Source organism: Chiloscyllium punctatum, chromosome 4, assembly GCF_047496795.1.
Source record: "Chiloscyllium punctatum isolate Juve2018m chromosome 4, sChiPun1.3, whole genome shotgun sequence".
NCBI lineage: Eukaryota > Metazoa > Chordata > Chondrichthyes > Orectolobiformes > Hemiscylliidae > Chiloscyllium > Chiloscyllium punctatum.
In genome coordinates this window covers 45206108-45229547 of record NC_092742.1, presented here as the reverse complement: position 1 = coordinate 45229547, position 23440 = coordinate 45206108, and the positions used below count along the sequence as shown (strand labels likewise).

General features: G+C 37.2%; 1 protein-coding gene across 2 annotated transcripts in view; it reads right to left on the bottom strand.

Annotated features, from left to right (window-relative positions):
• rcor1 (REST corepressor 1) overlaps window positions 1–23440 on the bottom strand; it is a 119773-nt gene that overhangs the window by 15119 nt on the left and 81214 nt on the right. For both annotated transcript variants that reach the window (XM_072568543.1, XM_072568544.1), the window contains exons 4-8: window positions 18758–18810; window positions 12199–12360; window positions 6538–6659; window positions 1691–1775; window positions 257–454 (exon numbers count right to left, since the gene is read on the bottom strand). In XM_072568543.1, coding sequence (XP_072424644.1) covers window positions 257–454; window positions 1691–1775; window positions 6538–6659; window positions 12199–12360; window positions 18758–18810 — 620 coding nt within the window. The remainder of the gene's footprint in view (window positions 1–256; window positions 455–1690; window positions 1776–6537; window positions 6660–12198; window positions 12361–18757; window positions 18811–23440) is intronic.

Below are 23440 nucleotides of genomic sequence, written 5' to 3'. Positions count from 1 at the left end.
ATTTTCCCTGCTGCGTTCCTAATATTGGGGTGGATAAAGAGTAGAATTGGAAAAAGCACAGCAAGTCAAGCAGCAACAGAGGAGAAGGGGAGTCAACGTTTCAGGTTGAAACTTTTCATCAGGACTAATACTGTAAAACTGCATTCCTAATATTGTAAGTATATATTGGAAAGTCAAACAAGTTTTCTTATAAAAGTTAGAAGTTACGAGAAAGGAATTCTGAAATTAACTGAAATGAAGAAGTTGCAGAGCTTACTTGACGTTTAAGTGAGACTAATTCCATATCAAGCTGTCTGAGAACTGTGTTAGCAGCACCAGAGCTCGTGGATAATGCATCAAGATCCTCTTGAATCAGGAACATCCCTCTTGGAGGCTTCTGACTTATTCTTTGCTTTCCTTGAACAGTTCTTGTGTCCTTTTTGGGTGGGACACTTTTCACAGTTTGAGATCCCTGCTATAAGATAAAAGAGAACACACTGGAATCATAAGGTGCAGAAAAAAAGCAGAATCTTACAGAACAAGAGAGCGCTACAGTATTTTTCTATCATGCCTGCACTGTCTCTGAAAAAGCAGCATTGATTAGTTCAACAAGCCCACACTTTTATCCATAGCCCGGCAAGTACCTCATTCTCAACTAAATGACCAACATCTTTCAAAATTACTCATGGAATCAGCTTTTGAAAAACAAAAACACTCAATTCCAACAGCTCAAGTTCAATATCTTTCTATAAAGATTAACTCAAGTCCTTTTGACTAAACGTGGTGCAAGCTGGGAGTTTCGAAATGCATTTTATTCTGGGGACTGCTGATACTCTTAGGAGGTCTGGATATAGTGGCCATGGAGATGATGTTTCCACTAGTACGTGACACTAGAACTTGAAGGCACAGCCCTGGAAATGAATGGACAATCCTTTAGAACAGATATGAGGAAGAATTGTTTCAGCGAGAGGGCAGCTAATCAGCAGATCTCAGCGGAGGGCCATAGAGATCAAGTCATTGAGTACATTTAAGACAGATAGGTTCTTGATTTGGTAAGGGGATCAAGGGTTACAGGGAAAAGGCAGGAGAATGGGGTTGAGAAACATATCAGCAACAAAGTGCTGGTGGAGTAGACTCGATGGGCCAAATAGCCTAATACTGCTCCTGTATCTTAGGGTCTCATGGGAGCCTGCAGCTAGTTCAGTCAACAGTAGATACTTTTCATGGTAGTGCTTCATTACAATTCATCACAACTTCACTGTTAAAGCATTAACATTAAAAATACAAATTTGCATGGGAGAAGCAGATGTCATCTTAAATTTAGGCAGTTGGCTAAATTTGTTAAGTGTTGCAAGGCCATTTGTGTATTGTTTCAAGACAGGAGATCCACAGGGAAAAAAAAAATCACTGCTTCTGTGGAAGTAACCACAAAATCTCATCATTATTATACCTAAAAAGATACACAATTAAAAAAACTACTGCATTTTCATTTACTTACAAGTTGAACAGCTTTATTAATAAATTAAGAAGGTATCCTCCCATCCCCATATCTCATCTGACAAACTAGTTGTCTGCAATAGGGAAATTCCCAGAGTCATACAAAGAGATACATCAGAAATTGATAATATTTAAAATCAATATAGTCAATATAAAGACAATATACCTTCGATGTGTGCAGCTGATTTTAAATGGAAAAATGAAACCAACTGACCTCTTTTTTTGCCTCTTTACTTGGCTCAATTTCACTGTCGAGGATACTAGCTGCATTTGCACTGGATTCTTCAATCTCATCACCACTGCAAAGGATGACAACTTATAAATGAATCATTGAATATCAAAAGAAAAATTATTCAACAGTCTTGATCAAAAATGAAAAAAGTTGCCTCAATGAATACAGCGTGATTTGGGAACGCAGGTTTTTAAAAAAATTCACATGAACGTAAGCATCACCGGCTGGGGTAGTACTTATTGCCTATCCCTAATCACTCCCGAGGTGATAGTAATAAGCTGCTTGTTTTTTTAAACTGCTGCAGTCCTGGTGTGTAGAAAACCCAAAATGTTGTTAGGGTGTTCCAGGATTTTGATCCCTCAATGAAGAAGAATGATAATACAGTTTCAATTCAGGATGCTGAGAGAACTTGCAGGTCATGACATTTCCATGTTTCTGATGCCCTTGTTGGTAGAGGTTGCAGATTTGAACGGTGCTGTGGAAGGTATGCTGGTGAGTTTCTGCAGTACACCTTGTAGTTGGCACACATTTCCTCTAACTTTCCTAAAGGCTGTGTGGGCTTCCAAGGCATATGCATAGCAACTTCTAGTCAATGCCACATCCAACATGCTGACACTGATCACCATGCAGAGAACTTCAGAATGATGGCACAGCATAGAGGGAACGTGGGCATACTGCCACCACTGTGCTAACTGTGAAGTGAATGAATGTTGAAGATGGTGGCTGGGGTGCTAATTAAATAGGCTGCTTTATCCTGGATAGTGTCAACCTTGAGTGCTTTTGGAGCTACAACCATCCAGGCAAATGGAGTGTATTCCATCTCACAACTGCCCTGAGCCTTAGCAGATGGTGGATAAGCTGTGGGGAGACAGGGCATGAATTACTTGCCACAGAATTTCTATCTATCTGATTACTCATGGCCACATTATGTACATGACCAGTTGTTTTCTGATTGACAGCAATCCCATACTTTGTTGGATGATTCAGTAATGGTAATACTATTGAATGTCAAGGGGTAGTGGTTAGATTTTCTCCTGCTTGAGATGTTTATTGCCTGGCACATGTGTGGCACAAATGTTACTTGCCATTTCTCAGACCAAGCCTGGATTTATCCAGGTCTTAATTCTGCTTCAGTATTTGAGGAGCTACAAATGGTGCCGAACATGTGCAGTCACCAGCAAATATCCTCATTTCCGACTCATGATGGAAGTCATTGCTGAATCAGCTGAAGATGGTTGGCCTCGGACACAACCCTGAGGAACTCCTGCAATTTGCCCTGCAGCAGAAAGGACTACCTCCAACTATCACAAGCATCTTTCTTTAGGGTGGGTATGACTGTAACCAGTAGAGCAGTTTCCAATTCCCATTAACTCCACTTTTGCCAGGGCTCTTTGATGCAGTCGCTCTCACCTCACCTCTGGAGCTCAACTCTTTGTCCATGTTTACACCAAAGCAGTATAAGGTCAGGAACTTAGTGGCACTGGCAGAGCCAAACTGAAAATCAATGACCAGGCTATTTTTAAGTAAGTGATACTGGATGGCAATGTTGAGGATACATCCCAACACACTGATGAACACAAATTGACTGACAGGGTGATAAATGGTCATGTTCACTTTTTAATATTAGAAAAGTTATGTTAATTCAAATCTATCCATGCAAAAACAAAATCACACAAAATGCACTTTATTTTGTTTAACTCAAAAAAAAACATAGGAACAGGAATAGGCCGCTTATTTCAAGTTCTTCCTCAAATAGCTATGATTTTTAAAATTTGAATCTGTATTTCCCAAATAGGTCAAATTCAATTAATTTTGCCAATCAATTCAGATTCAAAGTCTATTCATACAAAGCAGTGGTACAAACTGTTCTTGGCTTGAAACTGTAATTATTACTAAAAATTCAGAATGTGGCCTTTTATCTAACTAAACATTAACATTAAAAACAATTAGACCAGTACCAACCAACAAGGGAGTTATATTATGACAGAATTCAAAACAGAATTACAAAACTTCTCAAATTATTGGCCAGATATCTCAATTAAACACTGATAAAAAGATATCCTCCTTTATTTGTGCACTCAAGGAGAATGCAAACTTTCATCAATATGAAACAGTACAAGGACAAAACCTACTAGAATTAAATTATTCCTTGTAAGTCTATATTATCACAACTGGGAGGAAAAGAAAGCTGCCGGTAATTAGGAATTCCTGGATTGCACAACATATTGCTTTTTTTAAAAATAAAGAATATGACCTGGAAGAAAGGATGATTGGAACTCTAAGGAAAATGCACATAAGTCTGACCAAAATATGCATCACAAAGCAGAGAGCTCATGGTAATAGCTGATAACTGTGGAGCTCTCAAGAATACCTGTAGGTTAAAGTAGAATCTGTTGCCAGCTTACTTTTGGCACTACTAACTCATCCAGATGGCAAGGGTAGCAGCAAGTGCAATCAAAATTCTGAAGCAACAAAATCAAGTGTTCATTTGCAGGTCTTTGCCAGCATATGCAACATTTGAAGATATTTTGTAAAGTTGAGTCTTGACATTGTGACCACTGACATTATAATGGAAAATGCAAGATGTCAAGGAATCAAAAGATGCAATTTAGCATGCTAGATACTGAGCAACCTATCTTCACTACAATGGCCACAAATTTTAAGATAATTGAGAGAATTTGATGTTCCAATGGAACTTATCTTTGCATTTACCAAGTATGAATGAATTCAATCTAATTACTGGATTTTGCAAAGTGACTGAAGTTTACAAGCACTCCAAGATGAGCAGTCCAGCGTACTTTCCTAATTCTTATAGTACCACCTGGTTGCTTTCAGAGCCCACTTAGTGTTTCATGGGGTGGAAAATCCAAGAAAAAGTGCTTAATTGCATTCTCCCTTACCACCAAAAAATACCTTTGAATTAATGGGAGTAAGACTGCATTTATATGTTCCTGTTGGCATATGTCATACAGGCAGTTCTGGATGTAGGTTTGCTCGCTGAGGTAGAAGGTTCGTTTTCAGACGTTTCGTCACCATACTATGTAACATCAGTGAGCCTCTGGACGAAGCGCTGGTGGCATGGTACACTTTCTATTTGTGTTTAGGTTTCCTTGTGTTGGTGGTCATTTCCTGTGGTGATGTCATTTCCTGTTCTTTTTCTCATTGTCAGGGGTGGTAAATGGGATCCAAGTCAATGTGTTTGTTGATAGAGTTCCAGTTGGAATGCATTCTTCTAGGAATTCCTGTGCATTTCTGTTTGGCTTACCCTAGGATGGATGCGTTGTCCCAGTCGAAGTGGTCTCTTTCCTCATCTGTATGTAAGGATACTAGTGAGAGTGGGTCATGTCTTTTTGGGGCAAGTTCATGTATTCATGATGTTCACTTAGGTAGTCCCCGAGTTGCCAACAGGCTCCCTTCTTGAGCCTGTCCACAAGTTAATTTGCACGCAAATCAGAATAAAACGCAGGACAATGTTAAACAGCTGTTGTTAAGCACAGGAAATATTCATTTGTCAGGTTTTTAAGTTTACACCCAGCATGGGATTGTTTGTAAATCAGGGACACAGTACAGGGAAACTGAAGTCATTTTTCAAAACTGTCAGTTTTGGGAAAACCATTACTTAAAACTTTTATTATGAGCCCAGCTCATGTTATTGCTGGACAAGTCAGATCAGATCTGGCTTGGCAGATTTTATTACTTTTTATTTAATGGGTTTGTGTTTCAGTGAAACAAAATCACACAATGCTACAGACTGGTTTGAACATTAAAACTGAAGTTATTTTGCAAAATAAACTTAACGTAAATAAAATAAATCAAAATTCATAAAATACAATTTGAAAGATTTCAAGGAAGAGTAAAATGCGATCTCTTCTACCCCAATACCGTTATTTTATGGATTCAACAGAGAGAATTTGCCTTTTCCATCACATCCATAACTTAACTGCTCCTTCCAATTCCTGATCTTAATCAGTCACATAACTGAGCTTAGACTTGCTCAGTTTCAAATAACACCTTCAGGGTTCTAACCAAACTTCTGTTCTGAAACTTTCAAGCAAAACCCTTCCACTGAGGTAACCTATCTCTGCTCTTAAAGAAAAATGGTCTTACACCTGAATCCCACCAAGGGACCTCTGAACTGAAACCAAAATGTTTCCAAGCTATGGGGGTCTTTCCTCAAGGCAAAAAAAAATCCTCATTCTTCTAAGCTGAAAACATGCTAATGCTTTTCAATATTTACTGTCTAATCATAAAACAAGGCAAACAAATTCCCATCACCTGAAGAACCCCCTCATACTGGTTTAAACAAAAACGGCTCCAGAAATACTGACCAGTTAATTATTAAACTCCCTCATGCATGTAAACCAAAGCAGACATGCTAATGGTTCAAAATACAAACTTTCTATATGCATATCAACCTCACCCCAATGTCACAGCAGAAAGTTAGTAAAAAAAACAAACAGAAGTCAGCCTTTAAAAAGAAAAGCACTCTTCAATTAGGAACCGCTATAGAAAATTATTTCTAGGGAAAGAAGAACTACTTAAATTTTAAAAGGTTATCTTTCATTTCACACTTTAGATACATGCTAGGTGCAAGTAGATTTAATATTTAGGCATATTTGCCTCAGCTATAAGTTGACTGGCGACACCTTTACCAATTACCTATTTTCTAAGTTGTATCTATTTTATTTAGAGAGCAAACTAGCAAACATGCACACATCATTCTGAAGTATTTACTTATTGCAGTGTTTTACATCAGATACCAAGCAACATATCTTTCCTTCTCTCCAGCAACTTGTGCCAAACAGTCGAGTTGGTGTAGCAATATTTACCTTCCTTCCTTATCTCTTTTCATCTGCTTGCGAGCATGACGATCCATTACACTGGTCTTGGTCCGTGTCTTCTTCCAAGAGTAATAGAACTTTACCAGACTAGCTATGGATTTGTCAGGCAACTATGGAGACACATACGGTTAACAAGTTTTGCAGAAAAAAAATTACATCTTAAAAATCCACTTAGTGTACCTACCTAATAGTGGTGGTATCAAACACTATATTCAGTCAACGGCTATATTTAAGACTATGATAGATTTTTGAGCACCAACATAATCAAGGGGTATGACAGGAAAGGAGCTGTTGTTCATTCATCATGGTACCAAATAGCAGAGAACGTTTAAGGTTTGAAATGGTCTATTACTGCTCATGTTACAGAAATTTATAAAAATATAAATGAAAGTGATTCATAGTTCAACAGATAAATGTATCCTCTAACTAAACTACTGGGTCAAACATGGAAAGACCTATGGTTCAATCTCTATTCTGAACTAGTTTATTTCATTTCAACTTGGGCAGCGGAAGCAGCAGCAGTATTAGTCAGGTAGTCTTGGTAATCTTATGTTTGGGTGAGGTCAACCACAGTTTCTTCTCCAATGATATCTGTTAAAAAGATGAGGTTGAGCATTTCATTTTTTATGTCAAACTGTCCATCAACACTCACTATCCATGTTCTTAATTGAAAGGAATATTCCTTTGTATAAGGGTACTAAATAGTTCTGGTTTGTTAACATGGATACTACCTTTTAAAAAAATATTGAGTAGACCAGTTAAATGTTTGGAAGAGAAATGAATTGTATTATATAGAAATTAACTAGATTATAGAAAAATCTACGCAATGAAAACTCATCTTTGAATATGAAAATTTTTTTACATTGCTGTATGGGAGACATTTTCTTTTAAAGAAAGAGCCACCCATTAAAACAAGCATTTGCTTAATTAGATTATAATTTGGAATTAAGAGTCTAATGATGACCACAAATTCAGTCAGTTGTCAGAAAAACACACCTAATTCACTAATATCCTTCCTTTAGGAAAAGGAACTGCCACCTTGCCTGGCCTGGCCTACATGTCACTCCAGACCCACAGCAATATGGTTGACTTTAACTGCCCTCTGAACAGTTAGAGATGGACAATAATTGCTGACCTAGCCAGCAAAGCCCTCATTCCGTGAATGAATTTTTAAAAATTAACATTTCTTTAAATTAAAAAAAAACACGTTTTGTTGAAGAGATTCATTTCATGTAATCACAATTCTGGCTAAAATATTATTGTCATATGACAAAATGGAAGGTTTTGAAAGAACAGTGATAAATGTCACTATTCCACCGTAGCTTGACTCTTATTTTGTGGAGCATAAGCTATACATTTATATTAACATTTTCACAAATCAATGTAGAATCACGGAATTCCTACAGTATGGAAAGAGATTATTTAGCACATCAAGTCTGCACAGATCCTTCAAAAAGGATCTTACTCAGACCCAGCCCCATAGAAGCATTCAGGTGTAGATATCTGTTGTCAGACGCTGGGTCTGAATTTTACACTTCACTGACCGATACAAACTAACAGATTAAAAAAAAAGTTTGCCTACTTCCCAATTTTTAAAAAGGCAGATCCACTGTGCAATATCTTTACCAGAATAAAAGAAAATAATCATTTTCTAAATCCCATAAATACCTATAGTCACACTCCACCAGTTATCTTCAATTTTTATTCAATAATTCACTAATATTTTAAAACCGTGGGATTTTAATGACCAAGTGATAAAATTAGTCTGTTCTAATTCACACAGTTTTAGACCTAGCTATTTTCTACTGAACCATATGATAAAAACCTTTCAACAGAACAGACAGAATCCCAAGATTCAGACTTAACATTTGAAAAGTTTCTCAAAAGTCCCACCTTATCTAAGTCTCCTAGTCTTACCAGACTGCTAGACTGCATAGGGCTGCTTTCTCATGAGATTCGGTTGGTGGTGGTTTAACTGGAGGGCCACCACCTCAAGGAAGGGGAGAAGTTAAGAAGGAGAGTCCTTCATGGTAATCTCAGCTAGTGCAGGAATTGAACCTATGCTTTTGGCATCATTCTATAAAATAAAAATACTTGGATTTCTATGAAAATATCTAATGTCATGACAGTATTAAAATATGGTTGATCTGCACATTTTAATAACAGTATCAACATAGATATGATTTTGCCCTCAGCGTTCCATTCCCTAATCCTGCAATTCATATCCTGCAGCTACTGCATTCACATTAAGAAGATTTAATGGTTATTGGAGTAAATCTAATCCAAAATCTGAAGTGGAATCCCATTAGGCAGATTGTATTTCTCTCGAGTCATCTTCTGACAACTCCTGCAATCGACTAGGCCCTAGGTGTAAAGGACCCTTTTCTCTGGATAACAGCCTATGAGGTTGAAAGAGGGGTGCACATGCTCACAAGTATGCACATCATAAGCAGGCCTACATTACACAAAAATAAAAGCAACCTTTTGACTTGGAAGCTGATTGCAAGGATCTTGTGCCCTAGCATGAACAATGTCCTGCAACCCAAAGCAAGCATATGCAAGACAGTCCAAGTTAACCATGAGCTACACAAGCCTGTTGATACTGCCATTCCATAAGAAAGGAGATTAACTGACAAGTGAGGTGTAATCAGTCTTTTACCGAAAAGAGGTGTATTGAAGACCACTGTGGTACAAGCTTCAGTGAGCGACCAACTGGCACAATCGATTAAATAGTCCAAAGCAACTTTAAGCACTCCCCTATAGCTATAATCTGATAGAAATGTAGCCAATACCGTATCTGCCCGCATCAAGCATCGCAGAAAAAGAACCTTTCTATGACACCCTAGATGACATTCTGAGGAGCTGCCCAAATGGGAAGAAAGCTGGGTAAATTCAATGCACATATTGAAAGAGTGATGCATGGCCAATGTGCCACAATTGTAATGTGCCGGACAAGATCAAAGATAACATTCAAGAGATTCTGGGTGTCTAAAAGCATAACTGTCAAAAGGTTAGTATGCAGCTACAGCAAGTAATTAGGAAAGCTAATAGAACACACATTTATCACAAGGGGAATTTAATACAAAAAAGGTTTGATTAAACTACATAGGGCATTGGAAAGACATCTGGAGTATTGTGAACAGTACTGATCACCTTATTTGTCCAAGCATTTAAATATGTTGGAAGAGCTTCAGAGAATGTTTCACAAACTAATACCTGGAATGGGTGGGTTGTTTTGAGTTAAGGATGGACAGGTTAGGCTTGAATCTGCTGCAGATAAGAGGAAGAGGCAACTGGATTGAAAGTTAAGATCCTGAACAGACTTGATAGGGTTAACATGGAGAGGATATTTCCTCTTACGTGAGCATTTAGAACTAGGGGTCACTAATTTTAAAACATGGGGTCACCTATTCAAAACTGAGATGAGGTGAACATTTCTCTCAACTCTTTGGAACTCTCTTCAAATAAACAGCCAAAACAGAGTGCTTGGAATTTTTAAAAAATAAACTCTGGGGAGGATAGAATCATTGTAAGAAAGCAGATGAAAGATTATCAGGGATATGCAGGAACATGGATTTGAGGTCACAATTGGATCAGCCACAATCTTATTAAATAGCAGAGCAGGTCTGAGAAGCCAAATGACTGAATCCTGCTATTTGTTCATACGGCATTCTTGAGCTTTGTATCCTGAAAGCATTCCATCACAAATACATTCTTTCAAGACAAATATTGGCACAAACTATCGTCATACCACAGAGTCTAAAGAATGGCGATGAGATCTGATCATCACAAGATTGCACAATCATTTGTATTCTCCACAACTGCATCTACCACAGCCCAAACAATATCAACCACTCATCAGAAAAAGCATCCACAAAATTTCACAGTTTCAACGTGACAGCCTCCCATATATCACTGGTGCACATAATGATACTTGTAGCACATTATGGGTTATCTTGCTAGGATAAAAATCATGAACAGATCACTCAAATGGAGACAGTTTCATTGCCTCAGACATATCCACATGACAGAATCTTTCCCAAATACACAGTAACTAGGTAACTCTAGTCAGACAAAACCAGTGGAATGCCCAACATTCCATTCAATGATGCTTGCAATGATGACCTGAAGGCCCCCAAACCTTAATTATTGAAGCTCACTGGGAAAGTGGTGATACCCACTATAGGCTGACATGTACAATCACAACTACTAGTGGCTACAGCACTTGGCAACAGCAGCCAACCACCAACGATAACACCCAATAATGCCTTGCGTAGCATGTGTAGCAGAACCTACTTCTCATCGAATGGCCTCTTCAGCCAAAAGTACACCTTATTAAAAGGCCCCTTCTAAAATGGGGGTATTTCACTCTCTGCCCATAATCTTCGTAGATGAAAAGACAGCAAATGTATCAAAGGTAGAATCAATAATTATTTTCTTATTTATAATGAAATGGAGGTGCAACTTAACCAAATACATTTTAGAAAAACACGTGGCTCCTCTTTGTCACAAAATAGTAAATATCAACAAGTTCCAGTAGAATTATCAATTTAAAGCACTGGCTAAATGGTTGCATGTTTATTTAAATTTTCTGTTGAGGAATTCAAAGTTAGCTATAACTTTGATATATGTACAGATACAGTAACTGTGTTAGATTATGACTGGGTCATTCAAAATTCCTTGTGCGTTCTTACAATTGACATTTAATGGCTTGCTTAGGCCAAACACACAAGATCACAATTTGCCAGTTCAGTAAACCGTGCACACTTCCCACTTCTTTCAAAGCTATAAATTTTCTGAGTTGACAGCCTGGGTTTCAGAAAAGTATGATTTTAGATCATACAGTTGTATTGCTGAAATTATTACAGAAGTTTGAAACCTAAAATAAAAGTCTTCATTACTCTTGCCACTTTCCTGAGGACCTAAACAATTTACAAATGCAATTCATTCACCAATGCTTCAAAAAAGTATTCATCTGCAATACTTGATTAATTATAGTGGTTGGTTTTTCATTGCAGGAGTGAGTGATCATAGTAGACCCCAGTCTGCCCTAACTAATGTATATTCCCAGCAGTGATCTTTGGACAGTGGCAACTGAGCAGGAACACCAGTAATACAAGGGATATTCTTGCTGTAATAGCTGAAATCAACCATCTCAGGATGTAACATTTTCATTAAAACTGAAGAATGCTAAATACCAACTATGAAAGCAAGTAAATCTTATTTCCATATTATGTTAAATTTCAAACTAGATCTGTGATATTAAATAGGAAACACCAATTTCAAGGAAAACTCTGACTAGACTATGCATTTAATGATAAATTAATAGTGCTAAATGCCATGCACATATCATACTATAGCACTGAACAAGAGTCTGCCTGTCTAAAGTTCAGATTCTTATGCAGGGAGAGTACACTACAATGAATGAAAATGAAAATAGCATCTCTGTGTGAATTATATAAAATGTTCTCTTTTCTTATGTTCAGCCTAACATGGTCACTAAGTTCCAGCAGGCTCAGGTTACGGAAGGAAATACACATGCTCAATGCACAAGGTGTAACTTAAGGTAATTACTGTGCGCAATTTAAAGCACTCTCATTTATTCACTTTATTTGAAAAGGAATTTAAAATTTATTCACTTTTTCCTACCATTTGCTGAATTCTGTGGAAGGTTTTCCCATGGAAACTAAATGCTTGTTCAAAAAGGACCCGGTCCTCCACAGTCCACTCATCTGGAAATGGTGTGAAGTTTGGAAGGTCAGCCAAAGACTTCTCAATATTGTGTTTGTGCCAAAAGAGCATACCTAAAGCCTATGGAAAATTCATTTCATGAGTGCAAATAAAATCAAGACATTGAAATTAAATACAGTATATACTAAGTCAAGACAGGACTGGAACAAGATCTTAAAGTGGATAGACAGGTGGCAGAATAGTTGCTGAAATTGACAGGCACTCAATTACCCATCTGCAGGAACATGACATAAAAGAGTCTGGTCATTCACTGGTACACACAAAACCACAATTTCAAAGCCTAAAAGATTCCTGCGTCAGTCATAGCTCAGGCTGGTAGCATTCTCACTTGTGTCTGAAGATTGAGAGCTAAAGTCCCACTCCAGGGCAAGAGTACTAAAATCAAAAGTTGGCACTCTGGTGTATACTGAGGAAATACAATTGTGTAAAGTACTGCCTTTTTGATGAGGGGTTTAACCAAGCCACATCTACATATACAGCTAGATACAAAATTTTGACAAAATGGCAGACAAGTTATCCTTGTGCCCTAGCTAGTAAATCCCTTGATAAAAATCAGCAAATGCAGATAACGTGGTTATCACACTGCTGCTCCTGGTGGGAGCTCACTCAAATGGTCTGCTGCATTTCTTGCATTACAACAGTCACTACATTTCAAAAGTACTTCATTGGTTTTAAAGTGACTCAGGTCATCAGGTGGTTACAACAGGTGCTCTATGAAATGCAAAACTTTATTTTATAACTTTCATCCAATTGCTGTGAATAGATAGCTCTAGCTGTCATCTATCAACAGTTGAACTACAGAGTATTTTCAATCTAGAAAGACTCAATGGAATGGGGACAGAGTCATGAACAAAATGTGAGACAGTAAGCAGAATAAAGAACTGTTCTATCACTCTCAAATTCTGAGACACCAGCTTCATAACCTGCAGTGAAGCTGAACTAGCTAATTAAATGAAATCAAAGTTTGTCACCTTCAAAGTGATTACTTCAAGCTCTTTACAGAATTGGCTTATTGAACTAAATTTTTATAGTTTAATGTATTGCTTCGAAACTAAACAACTTAATATATTATAACAATTGAAAGGAAGTTAGCCAAGATCAATCCTTTTAGAAACTGTAGTGCTAATAATAAACACACATATATACACACACACACAAAAGCACAATTGTTCTCATTATTCAAGTTACAGATTTGGTTTCAAATTAACAAGCAGTAAAACTTCAAACAAAAACTGAAGTTGCTGTGCAGGTCTGATAGCATTTGTAGACAGCGAAACAGAATTATAAAATTTTGAGCACAATGATCCTTCAACAGAATGGTCTGTGCTCTGATGAAGGGTTGCTGAACTTGGAACATTATAACTATTTTTCCTCTGCACAGAAGCTGCCAGACCTGCATTTCACCAGCACACTGTTATTGTTTCAGATTTCCAGCATCCAGTCCTGTGTTATATTAGAACTGTAGAATCTGATATTCTATGATGTTTTGGATAATTATACATAACCTGGATGCTATCCTATTATTTTGTATGAAACAAAGTATGCTCACAGCTAATGTCGAACTATATTACATCCTATTTTCAGGTTGTACTTTGGTAAATGTCTATGTATTTCAGAAGCTTTTGTTTTAAAATGTTTAGTCACATGTAAAGTTTTATTAGGCATCTAATATTTGCTTATTACACACAGGCATTATCTACTAGTCCTTCATCAGATGTTTAGGATGTTCAGTCTACATCACGAGTTTGTCATCTGAAGTGGTAGTTTCTATATCTTGAATGAAGCAGTTGATCAAATTCAGCATGGAAAGTTTGCAACAAAATATCTTTAAGAGCATTGTGAAAATATTGCTTCAAAAATTTGAGCAGAAGAGAATATAAACAAGTTTTCAAATCATACATATATAGAATAATATTTGAACTAAATAACTTAACTTGCAGTTACTTTTCAAAGTTCCTCCATTGGCATGAAGTGTCAACATCAGGAAAGAGAATGTCACTGCATTTGGTTAAAACGTGTAGAAGTTCATCATAGCCAATCATAAGGTGGAATTATTTATTGTCTTTGAACTAACCTTCAGAATAAAACCATCTCTGCTTAATAAATCAGCTTTGAAAGTAATTATGAGACTTTGGGGGGGGGGGGGGGGGGGAAGAAGAGAAGAGAGGTGGCAGGGGCAGGAGGGTTAAGGCAATAAAAATATTACCAAATATATTTTTGGTGTCTCATATTGAAGTTTATTTCCACATGCATTATGGTGTATTTGTAACTTGGAAGACTGCGGAGGAAGAAATATAATAGGACTGTATGTAGGCCTTCACGATCTTTCTTCTAGTTTTTTTTGGTTTGAAACAGATTGCACAACTATATCAAGAAAACCTGGTATCCATTGTTTGAAACAGTTTATTGAACTGGCATATTACATTTTTTTTAACTTTATCCTTTAACTATGTATCTGTTTGAGAGACAGTAGGAATTATGATCATAGATATTAATTAGACAAAGCTATTTAACTGTGTTCTTTTAATATTACATTACTAACAATAAATTCTTAAGTTTATAACTTAAACAAAACTTGTTCTTGATCTGATATTGTTAAAGTCTGGTTAAGAACAAGTGGGTAACTTTACGGAGTTGTTGAATGGTTTGCATTTCATTGTATTGTGACTCCCATAATAGTTAGGATGAATTCGTTTGGCTGGCTATCCCTGTGACATAGCGACAAGTTAAACAGCAAAATTTGGTCTTTTAAGGTGAGGAGGGGTTCATATTGGACCAATTTGAATAGATATAACTCAGTCGCCATCTTAAGAGGCTGCATTTTGGTTTTTGTTCTATTTCTATTATAAACTTCTATGTTCACATTTATGATGCCTGTGCAAACACGTTATATCCTCCTACTAATGGTGGTTCGACATTATGAATTATCAGTTCTTTTGTGTATATTGCTATAAACTGCTTATTTCAACAATGGACTTTATTATGATTGGGGTACTTGGAAGTATCAGAATCTAGCTTCGTACATGATGCACAGTAATTACTCATTATGGCAAGGATGAACAGCACAGTCAAGCGATTCTTCAACACTAAAGGACCACTTTCAAGAAACTATACTCTCAACATACTTTCCTGAAGCGATGGCAAGGAACTTTGCTCTCTAACTGCCTGTCTCCATTCAAATAAGGATCGTTATTACACAAATAGTGGGAAAATTCCTTGCTTGAAGGAGAAATGCACAAACTAGCTGTGATCCAATCAAAATTGGCTCTGGAAAGGAGCAGCACCACCTCCCAGGTACGGTAGCAAAGTGGTTATGTTAGTGGTCATGTCAGTTGTCAAATGATCGAATGACCCACAATAAGAATCCAGAAACAGGAATTCAAATCCCACCACAGCCAGTAGGAAATAGGAATTCAGTTAATTAAATCAACTTGGAATAAAAAGCTAGCTTCAATAATGGCAACCACAAAAACCCAAATCCTTTGGAAAGAGACCTGATTTTTCAGTCCAAAATATTTTTAACATTGGGTTCACAGCAAAATAGTGATCTCTTACCACCCTTCTGAAATGCTGTACTAACAAACCCAAATTTTATCAACCATTTCTCCACAAACTGCAATTGGTCAAGGTGGCAGCCTACCAACTACTGCAGCAGCAAAACCTCTGGAATGGATGAGTAACTTCGAGGAACTCAGAACATATCCTTCTAGGACATTAATTGCTTTTAAAAAAAGGGATAAAGAGCAGCCAAAAGGTTATTGGTCCTAAATAAGGGGAGTGAACAAAATGAGAATAGATGTTACACAACATGGAGTTAAGATCACACAGGAAAGCTCAAGAGGGGCAGGGCACTTTTAATTATTCATTTTGAATAAAGAATCTGTCTTTGAGTAAGAAAAATGATTAAGTTTAGCATGAAAATTGAAACTGTATAAGATTGGAGAAAAGTAGATTTCAGCAAGGAGGGAAACTGACAGATAAATTAGGAAGAAATTAGAACAATTTGAGTATCAAGTAATCACATTTCAAAAAATATTAAACCAGAAGTTGCCAGAATTATGTAAGCATGAAATATGCCCAATAAAGGTCAACAAGACTTTACAGACTTTAATATTGAGAGAAGCGGTTAAACAAAAATAAAAACAACAGTAAATATTCAAAGAGATAAAAGGATGGTGAAGAAACTGAATAAGGAGAAGTTTCTGCTTTTTGACGTGCACCAGCAGGGATGGAACACATGAGACAAGGAATCAGAGATAACAGACTAGATAATTTTGAAACAAAATTACTAAAACAAACTAAAAAGCTTGCAGAGCTCAGAAAAAGGTGGAAAGTTTGTCTGAAGGTGCACAAAAATGTTGAGGTAATTAAAGATAAATCAGAACCTCGAATCACAACCTTTCGAATATGTGAAATGGAAATTCCTGGGGGGGGGGGGGGTGCAGGCATCCAAACTTTAGAGAATCTTTGATTACAATTTTATGGCCACTTTGCAGCATCCTACAATAACAAGCACCTGAACACCATGCAGAGGGGGTGCAGAGGAGATTCACTAAAATGGATTCCACAGAAAAGAAGTTTCAATTATGACAGACACTATTTATTCCTTGAACTGAGAAAAGTCAAAAGAAAAGGTATTCAAAGCTAATATGACTTTAATAAGTGAAAGTGAGATAACTATTTCTTGATATCTCAGTGGTGTGCATAGATTTAAAAAATACAAAAAAGAACAAAAGAAATGGTAAGGACATTTATTATCCATCTTAAGTTAGGTAGCTGTTCAAGAATGAATCAGAAACAGTGCAAAGGAATTGTAATAGCTATTAAATATTTGACCAGGACCTAAACTGAACCAGCAGTATAAGTATTGTGCTTTTAAGAGTGGGTCAGAGGATGAGAATGCTTTTTTAAAATTCTTTCAGCGTGTATGGGTATCACGAACCTGGCCAGCATTTATTGTACATCGCTAATTGCCTGCAAAAGGCAGTGATAAGCCACCTTCATAAACCATTGCAGTCAATTTGGTAAAGGTATATTACAGGGTTGCTAGAAAGGGAATTTCATGAGTTTGAAAATGAAACCGTAATATTGCTCCATGTAAAAATGGCATGACATTTGGAGGGAAATTTAAGGTGGTGGTATTTGCATATATCTGCGCCCTTGTCTAAGTGGCAGAGGTTGTTGGTTTATTTTGGACGAAGTAAACACTAACACCGTGCATTCATGTTGCAGGAAGGGAATATTTAAGTTTCATGGATAGACAGCCAAACAAGTGGACTACTTTATCTTGGATGGTGCTCAGCTGAGAGCTGGTTAAGTCACTAATCCAAGATAAGTGAAAGGTGTTCATAATGCTCATGACTTGTGTCATGTGAAATAATTGACTAACAATCATACAGCATCACTCTTTTTCAGGGTGCTCCACGTGGACAAAATTTAAACTAAAAATAAGCAAAGAGGTGAAACCAGCAAGTGTAAATAGGTGCTTAGTAAAATGATTGGGGCGAGGAGTGGAACTTTGAGAGGTTTGCCCAGAGCATTCCAGGGAATAGAGTTTAGATCATTGGAAACACAATTCCAGAGACATAGGTATAGAAAATTTGGGGAAAGGTTAGTTGCAAGGTTGGAGGAGATGAAAGAATATAGAACCACAAAGGGATTCAAACATTACATCATAATTTTACACCTGAAATGGTGAGGGCGAGTATAGATTTGCTGACAAGAATATACAGTGTTGATGTGAGCAAAAGGGAACAACTTTGGTCTTCGCAGTGTTCAATTAGATAATTAAGGTATTGGACAGGAAGTCCAATAAGAAGTGTACAAGTAAGGTGGTTCTGTCAGCACACAGACACAAACAAACCACATCTGCAATTGGAATCACCATGGGGACCTAGCAGCAAATAAAAAGGAAGGGACCAAGGTCAGAATACTTGGAAGGCAATAGTCTAGGGACAGCAAGATTCCTTGCAGTTGTTCTGACTATAATTTGCAGGTTACAGTGGAAATAAGGTAGGGAGTTCACAATGAACCAGAGAGGGGAGGGGATGTGGAGAAGAAATGTTACAGTTTTCTACATTAAACAGGACAGGTAGTAAAAAATACACAGAGATTAAGGGTTATGCATCGCAGTCACTTACAATAATTCTACAATTTTAATCCAGTGCTGCAGCAGGGATAAAGCCTGTGGAGAAGTTCAAATAGAGTGCGGAAAACACGTGATAACAGTCAACAAGGGAAGTTGAAGATGGAGCTCTAACTTAGAAGGACAAAGGGATTGAAAATAGGCTTACTGAAGCAGAGAAGATGTGCAGGCAGCAACTTTAAAATGGAGATGTTAGTATCGGGGAAAGACAGCCATTTCAACAACAGTTAGCATGAGGGCTGGGAAACTAAGCAGTCAGATTAGTCAGAATAAGACCAAGGATTAAATTTTAGATTTTAAAAGATTTATTACCTGTTCCATGTTGTAGCCATGCTTCTCTTTGGCTATTGAAATGTACTCATCCACTGAAAATGCAAAGCAAAAAGTTAAAAAAAAGTTCATATTTAGTGACAATTAACAAAAAGACAGTCTTTGCCACCTGCATGTTAACCTAGTCAAGTGAACCATGATCCCACTGTTGAACCCAGACTTTTATTCCACTGAAATAACCAGAATGAAATGGGGCAAATTTTAAGGACAAGCAATCCACTTGAATTAACACGCTAATAGTGACGAGAAGAATTTACCTTTATACCTTAGCCAGACTCAAGATGAAATAGGATCTTCAAGACCAATGAAAGTATTTACATTGGTACTGCTGTAACTTAATGCATAAGACAATTGAAAACAACTTAAAAGCTTGCTCTTTGGACCAAATATCACACGTTTAAACAACAGGAATTTCTTCTTTTTAATCAGATATTTGTCTGGGATACCTTATCATTGAATATAATTAAGGCTGAAACATGCAGCAAGGAATCTCAGGAGAAAGGGAGCAGGCAGGAAAGTGGAGGTGAACCGAATAACCATGATTATACTGAATGGTGCAGTAGGTTGAAAGTACTATATGGTATTTTCCTGTTCTTACTTCAAGTAACTGCAATAATGAGATAGATTTAAAAAGTATGCAGAACAGAAGCTATTGCCAAACATAATGAAGTAGTTGAGAGTGTCAATGATTAGTCATTCAGAGCATTAAATATTTCCTTCCAACCAAAAAGGCACAAATCTGGTATTAACTAAGTAAACCTGTTTACATGATATCGTTCAGGGCTACCTCAAGTTACAACAGGAGAGCTTCTATAAAGCGGGAAGCAACAAAAATCAGGGTTGAAATAAAAATTAAATGCTGGAAAACTGAGTGAGTTGGCAGCGTCTATGGGCAGACAGAAACAGGGTCAATATATTGGTCCAAAGGATGATACTAGACTCAAAGAAATTAACTGTTTCTCACTCCACAAATGCTGCCAGATATGCTGAGTTTTTTTTTAAAGAAACTATTTCAGAATTCCAGCATCTGCAGTACTTTGTTTTTACAAAAGTCAATGGTGGCCTGAAGCATGTGAATTGTGCGGTATATTGTCCTCAGGTCTGCGTGGGTTTCCCCTGGGTGCTCCGGTTTCCTGCCACAACCTAAAGATGTGCAGGCCATGCTAAATTGCCCATAGTGTAGGGCGCATTAGTCAGGGGTATATATTATACATATATAGGATAGAGGAATGGGTCTGGGTGGGTTAATCTTCGGAAGGTTAATGCAAACTTGTTGGGCCAAAGGGCCTGTTTCCATACTGTAGGGAAACAAATTGCATTTGCCTAAATTTCTCAAAATAAGATGAACAGGATGAAACAAAGAAAAAGCACATTTTCTGATTTTCTATCATGATCAAAAACCAGCCTTCTTCTCCCATGCAATAATTATTATTTAAATCAATGATCTCACACAAAATACACACTGCAGCATTTACCTAACATTGAGAGTTTCCAGTTCTGGTACATCTTTTCTCTGGCATCGGTTTCAGAGTTTTGCAAAGAAAAAACGGTATGCATGGAAACTTTCATATAGTTTGCTCTGACATAATGTGATAGTTCTGCTCTCGTGTGATCTTTTATTATAAGAAAATCACGAAATAGCAACACGATGTAAACTAGTGAAGCCAGAATCGCATTATAGCCAATAAAAGTAAGGAAAATTTGCATTCTATGGTCTAAATTGCCCATAGTGTAGGGCGCATTAGTCAGGGGTATATATTATACATATATAGGATAGAGGAATGAGTCTGGGTGGGTTAAAAATGGTCTGAATTCCCCAATCGTGTTAAAGTCAATTCACATTGAAGAAATGCACGTGATAGCAGAACACACTTTACAAACAAATGAGCAATAACAGTCCTTCCAGGCTCGCGAGCCTACTCCACCATTCAATGAGATCATGAATAATCTGATTGCAACCTCAACTTTCCCACCTTTCCCTGACAGATACTTGACTAACAATGGAATCAAGCTAACTTTGAATATTTTTAAAGCAATGGCTCCACCACTGTGGAAGTGTTCCAAAGATGCATAACATTTTTTTTTGGAGGGGAGGGGGGGGGGGGGGGGTCGGTCAGGTTAAAAATAATGGGCCTTCTATTTAATGTGCCCCCATTTCTGGTGTTTCCCATAACAGGGAACACTCCAGCATCCAACATGTTAATGGATCATTACATCCTTGCAGAATCTCATGTCTTAATAAAAACAATCACTTGCACTTCTAAACTTCAGTGGAAAACAGGCCAACCTATTAACCTTTCTTCACAGAATATGCTAACTTTTGGCTATATCTAAGTTTTACACCCATAATCTGTGAAGAAATAGTTTTGTCAATGAAAGTGCATTCAGACTCTAATTTTTAATTGGAAACAGCTCAATAAAAAAATCTGCTCTGCAACTGTACATTGCCAACAATCTTACAATTCAAACAACACATTCTTAGTCCACAAACAAATGGTGGTATGGTTGGTGCCTGCCTTTTATAAATAGTGATTGATCTTCAGCACCACAGTATCTACTGATATGAGCTTTTTCACAAAGTCTTTGATTAATTCATTAGCTTTCAACAGGCAACCATTTAACAACATGTCTGCATTCTTCTGTAACTAAAGCACTAAGTAATGCTGTATTAGTGTCCATCTCAATTATGCCTGTTTTCTATAGCTTTGGTGTGAGCATATCTGGTGTACAATTTTGGTCTCCTAAACCAAAGAATGATCTCTTTAAAAGGAGCCTACAATTTAGTTTCGCCTACATTGCATCCTCGGCTACAAAGGCTGCCATGTGTCCTTGGATTATGAAGTTAACAAAAAAAAAATTGGTGACAATTATTAATAAAGCTTGAAACCATTGCAAGTAAATGGTCCTTCCTATACTCAAGTACTTAGCAGATATTCACATTATATTTTGATAAATTCGGCAATGCTACAAAACGCAAAGTCTTTTCTCTTCCGTTATCCAAGTAATTCAGGAAACTGTTCAAATATTGCTGAACTTCAAGATATAATTCCCAAAACAATCCAATTCTAATAAACCAACTTTTTATTTTCAGTTGCACTCTCAGTAATTTATATGCTTAAACCAGCCTAATGATTCAATCCCAAGATTGGAGACCTCAGTTTCATAATTTAATAACTTTAACCACATTCCATAATATAGACATTTTTTTATCTCATCTGTAAAGCTCCCTCCTCAGAGAAGGATTGCTCTTTTAAGACCTCATATTCAGGCAAGCAAATGCTAGGGAAAATAAATACTTGTAATATGTTAGAGGTGATTCTTGGAATTTTCTTCTGGGATCAATTCCAAAAGTCTCTAAAATTTGTTTTTAATTCATTCACAGGATGAGGGTGTCACTGGCTAAGCCAGCATTCATTGCCCACCCCAACTGCCACACAGTCAACCAGATTGATGTGGGTCAGAAGTCACATGTAACCCAGATCAGATAATGATGGTAGCTTCTTTCCCTGAAGGACATTAAATGAATCAGATGGGACTTTACTGACAAACAGCTACCATGGTCATTTTAATCTTAAGTCAAAATTTTTTTATTGATTTCAGTTCCACTATCTGCCATGGCAGGATTCGAGCCTAGGCCCCAGGGTTAACAAGGTTAGTACCATTAAGCCATTGTCCCCTCTTATCGAGTTCAAGCACAACTATAAAATAATTGCTGTCATAAAAACCTAGCCAGTTCACCAACGTTCTTTAAAGAAAACCATTCCCTTACCTGGTCTGGCCTATGTGAACTCAATGTGCTGAACTCTTAACTGATCACAGCTAGCCTAGCAAGCCATTTAGTTGTAACAAACTGCTGAAAAGTCCCAAAGAAATAAACTTTGCCTGACTATCTGGAATTGATCTAGGTAATAAGTAAACACAATGATGATGACTCTGACATCCAGGAACCAGTTTCAGAATTGCTCAGACTAGTCAAACAGCAGCCAGTCATAATCATGCTCAAAGAATCATACCTACAGACAATGTCCCAGACAATAGCATTACCATTTTTAGGTGTGTCCTGGATCACTGTCAGAGTAAAGTTGGCAGAAGAAGTGACAAGTCAGAGGTGTACAGTCAATAGGAAGATACTCTAAGAGTTCACAACATTTAAGTCTGGGACCCATCAAATTTCATGGAATCAGGTCAGATTTCATTTTGGAATCTAATTTGTCTAATAATAACATCAGGTATGATCATAAGTGGTTCAAGGCAGCAACTACACTACCTTCTCAACGGCAACTAGGGATGAACAGTAAGTGGATACAGACAACGGTGATGGACAATAAATTCCACAGTTATAAAACAGAGGTTGACCTTCCTCTCAGAACTAAAACCGAAACATTCAAAGAAAAGCGCCTTGCCCTATAATCTTTTGAAAAGTGGTGTAACCAGCCCTTCTGCAACTTCTAGTGGTTAAACAAAATAAATTCCTGACATTCACTTTAAAACCAACAAGACACAATTTATCTAACTCTGACAGTGAACAAATTAACTGAACTATTAACAAATCGAACAAACCTTTTATCCGACTTTTCCTAAATAAAGCAAGATTCTAATGGTATAGTGTTCCAATAAATAGAAGTCCCACTCATTAGAAAAAATAAAATTTAGACTCTCAAAATA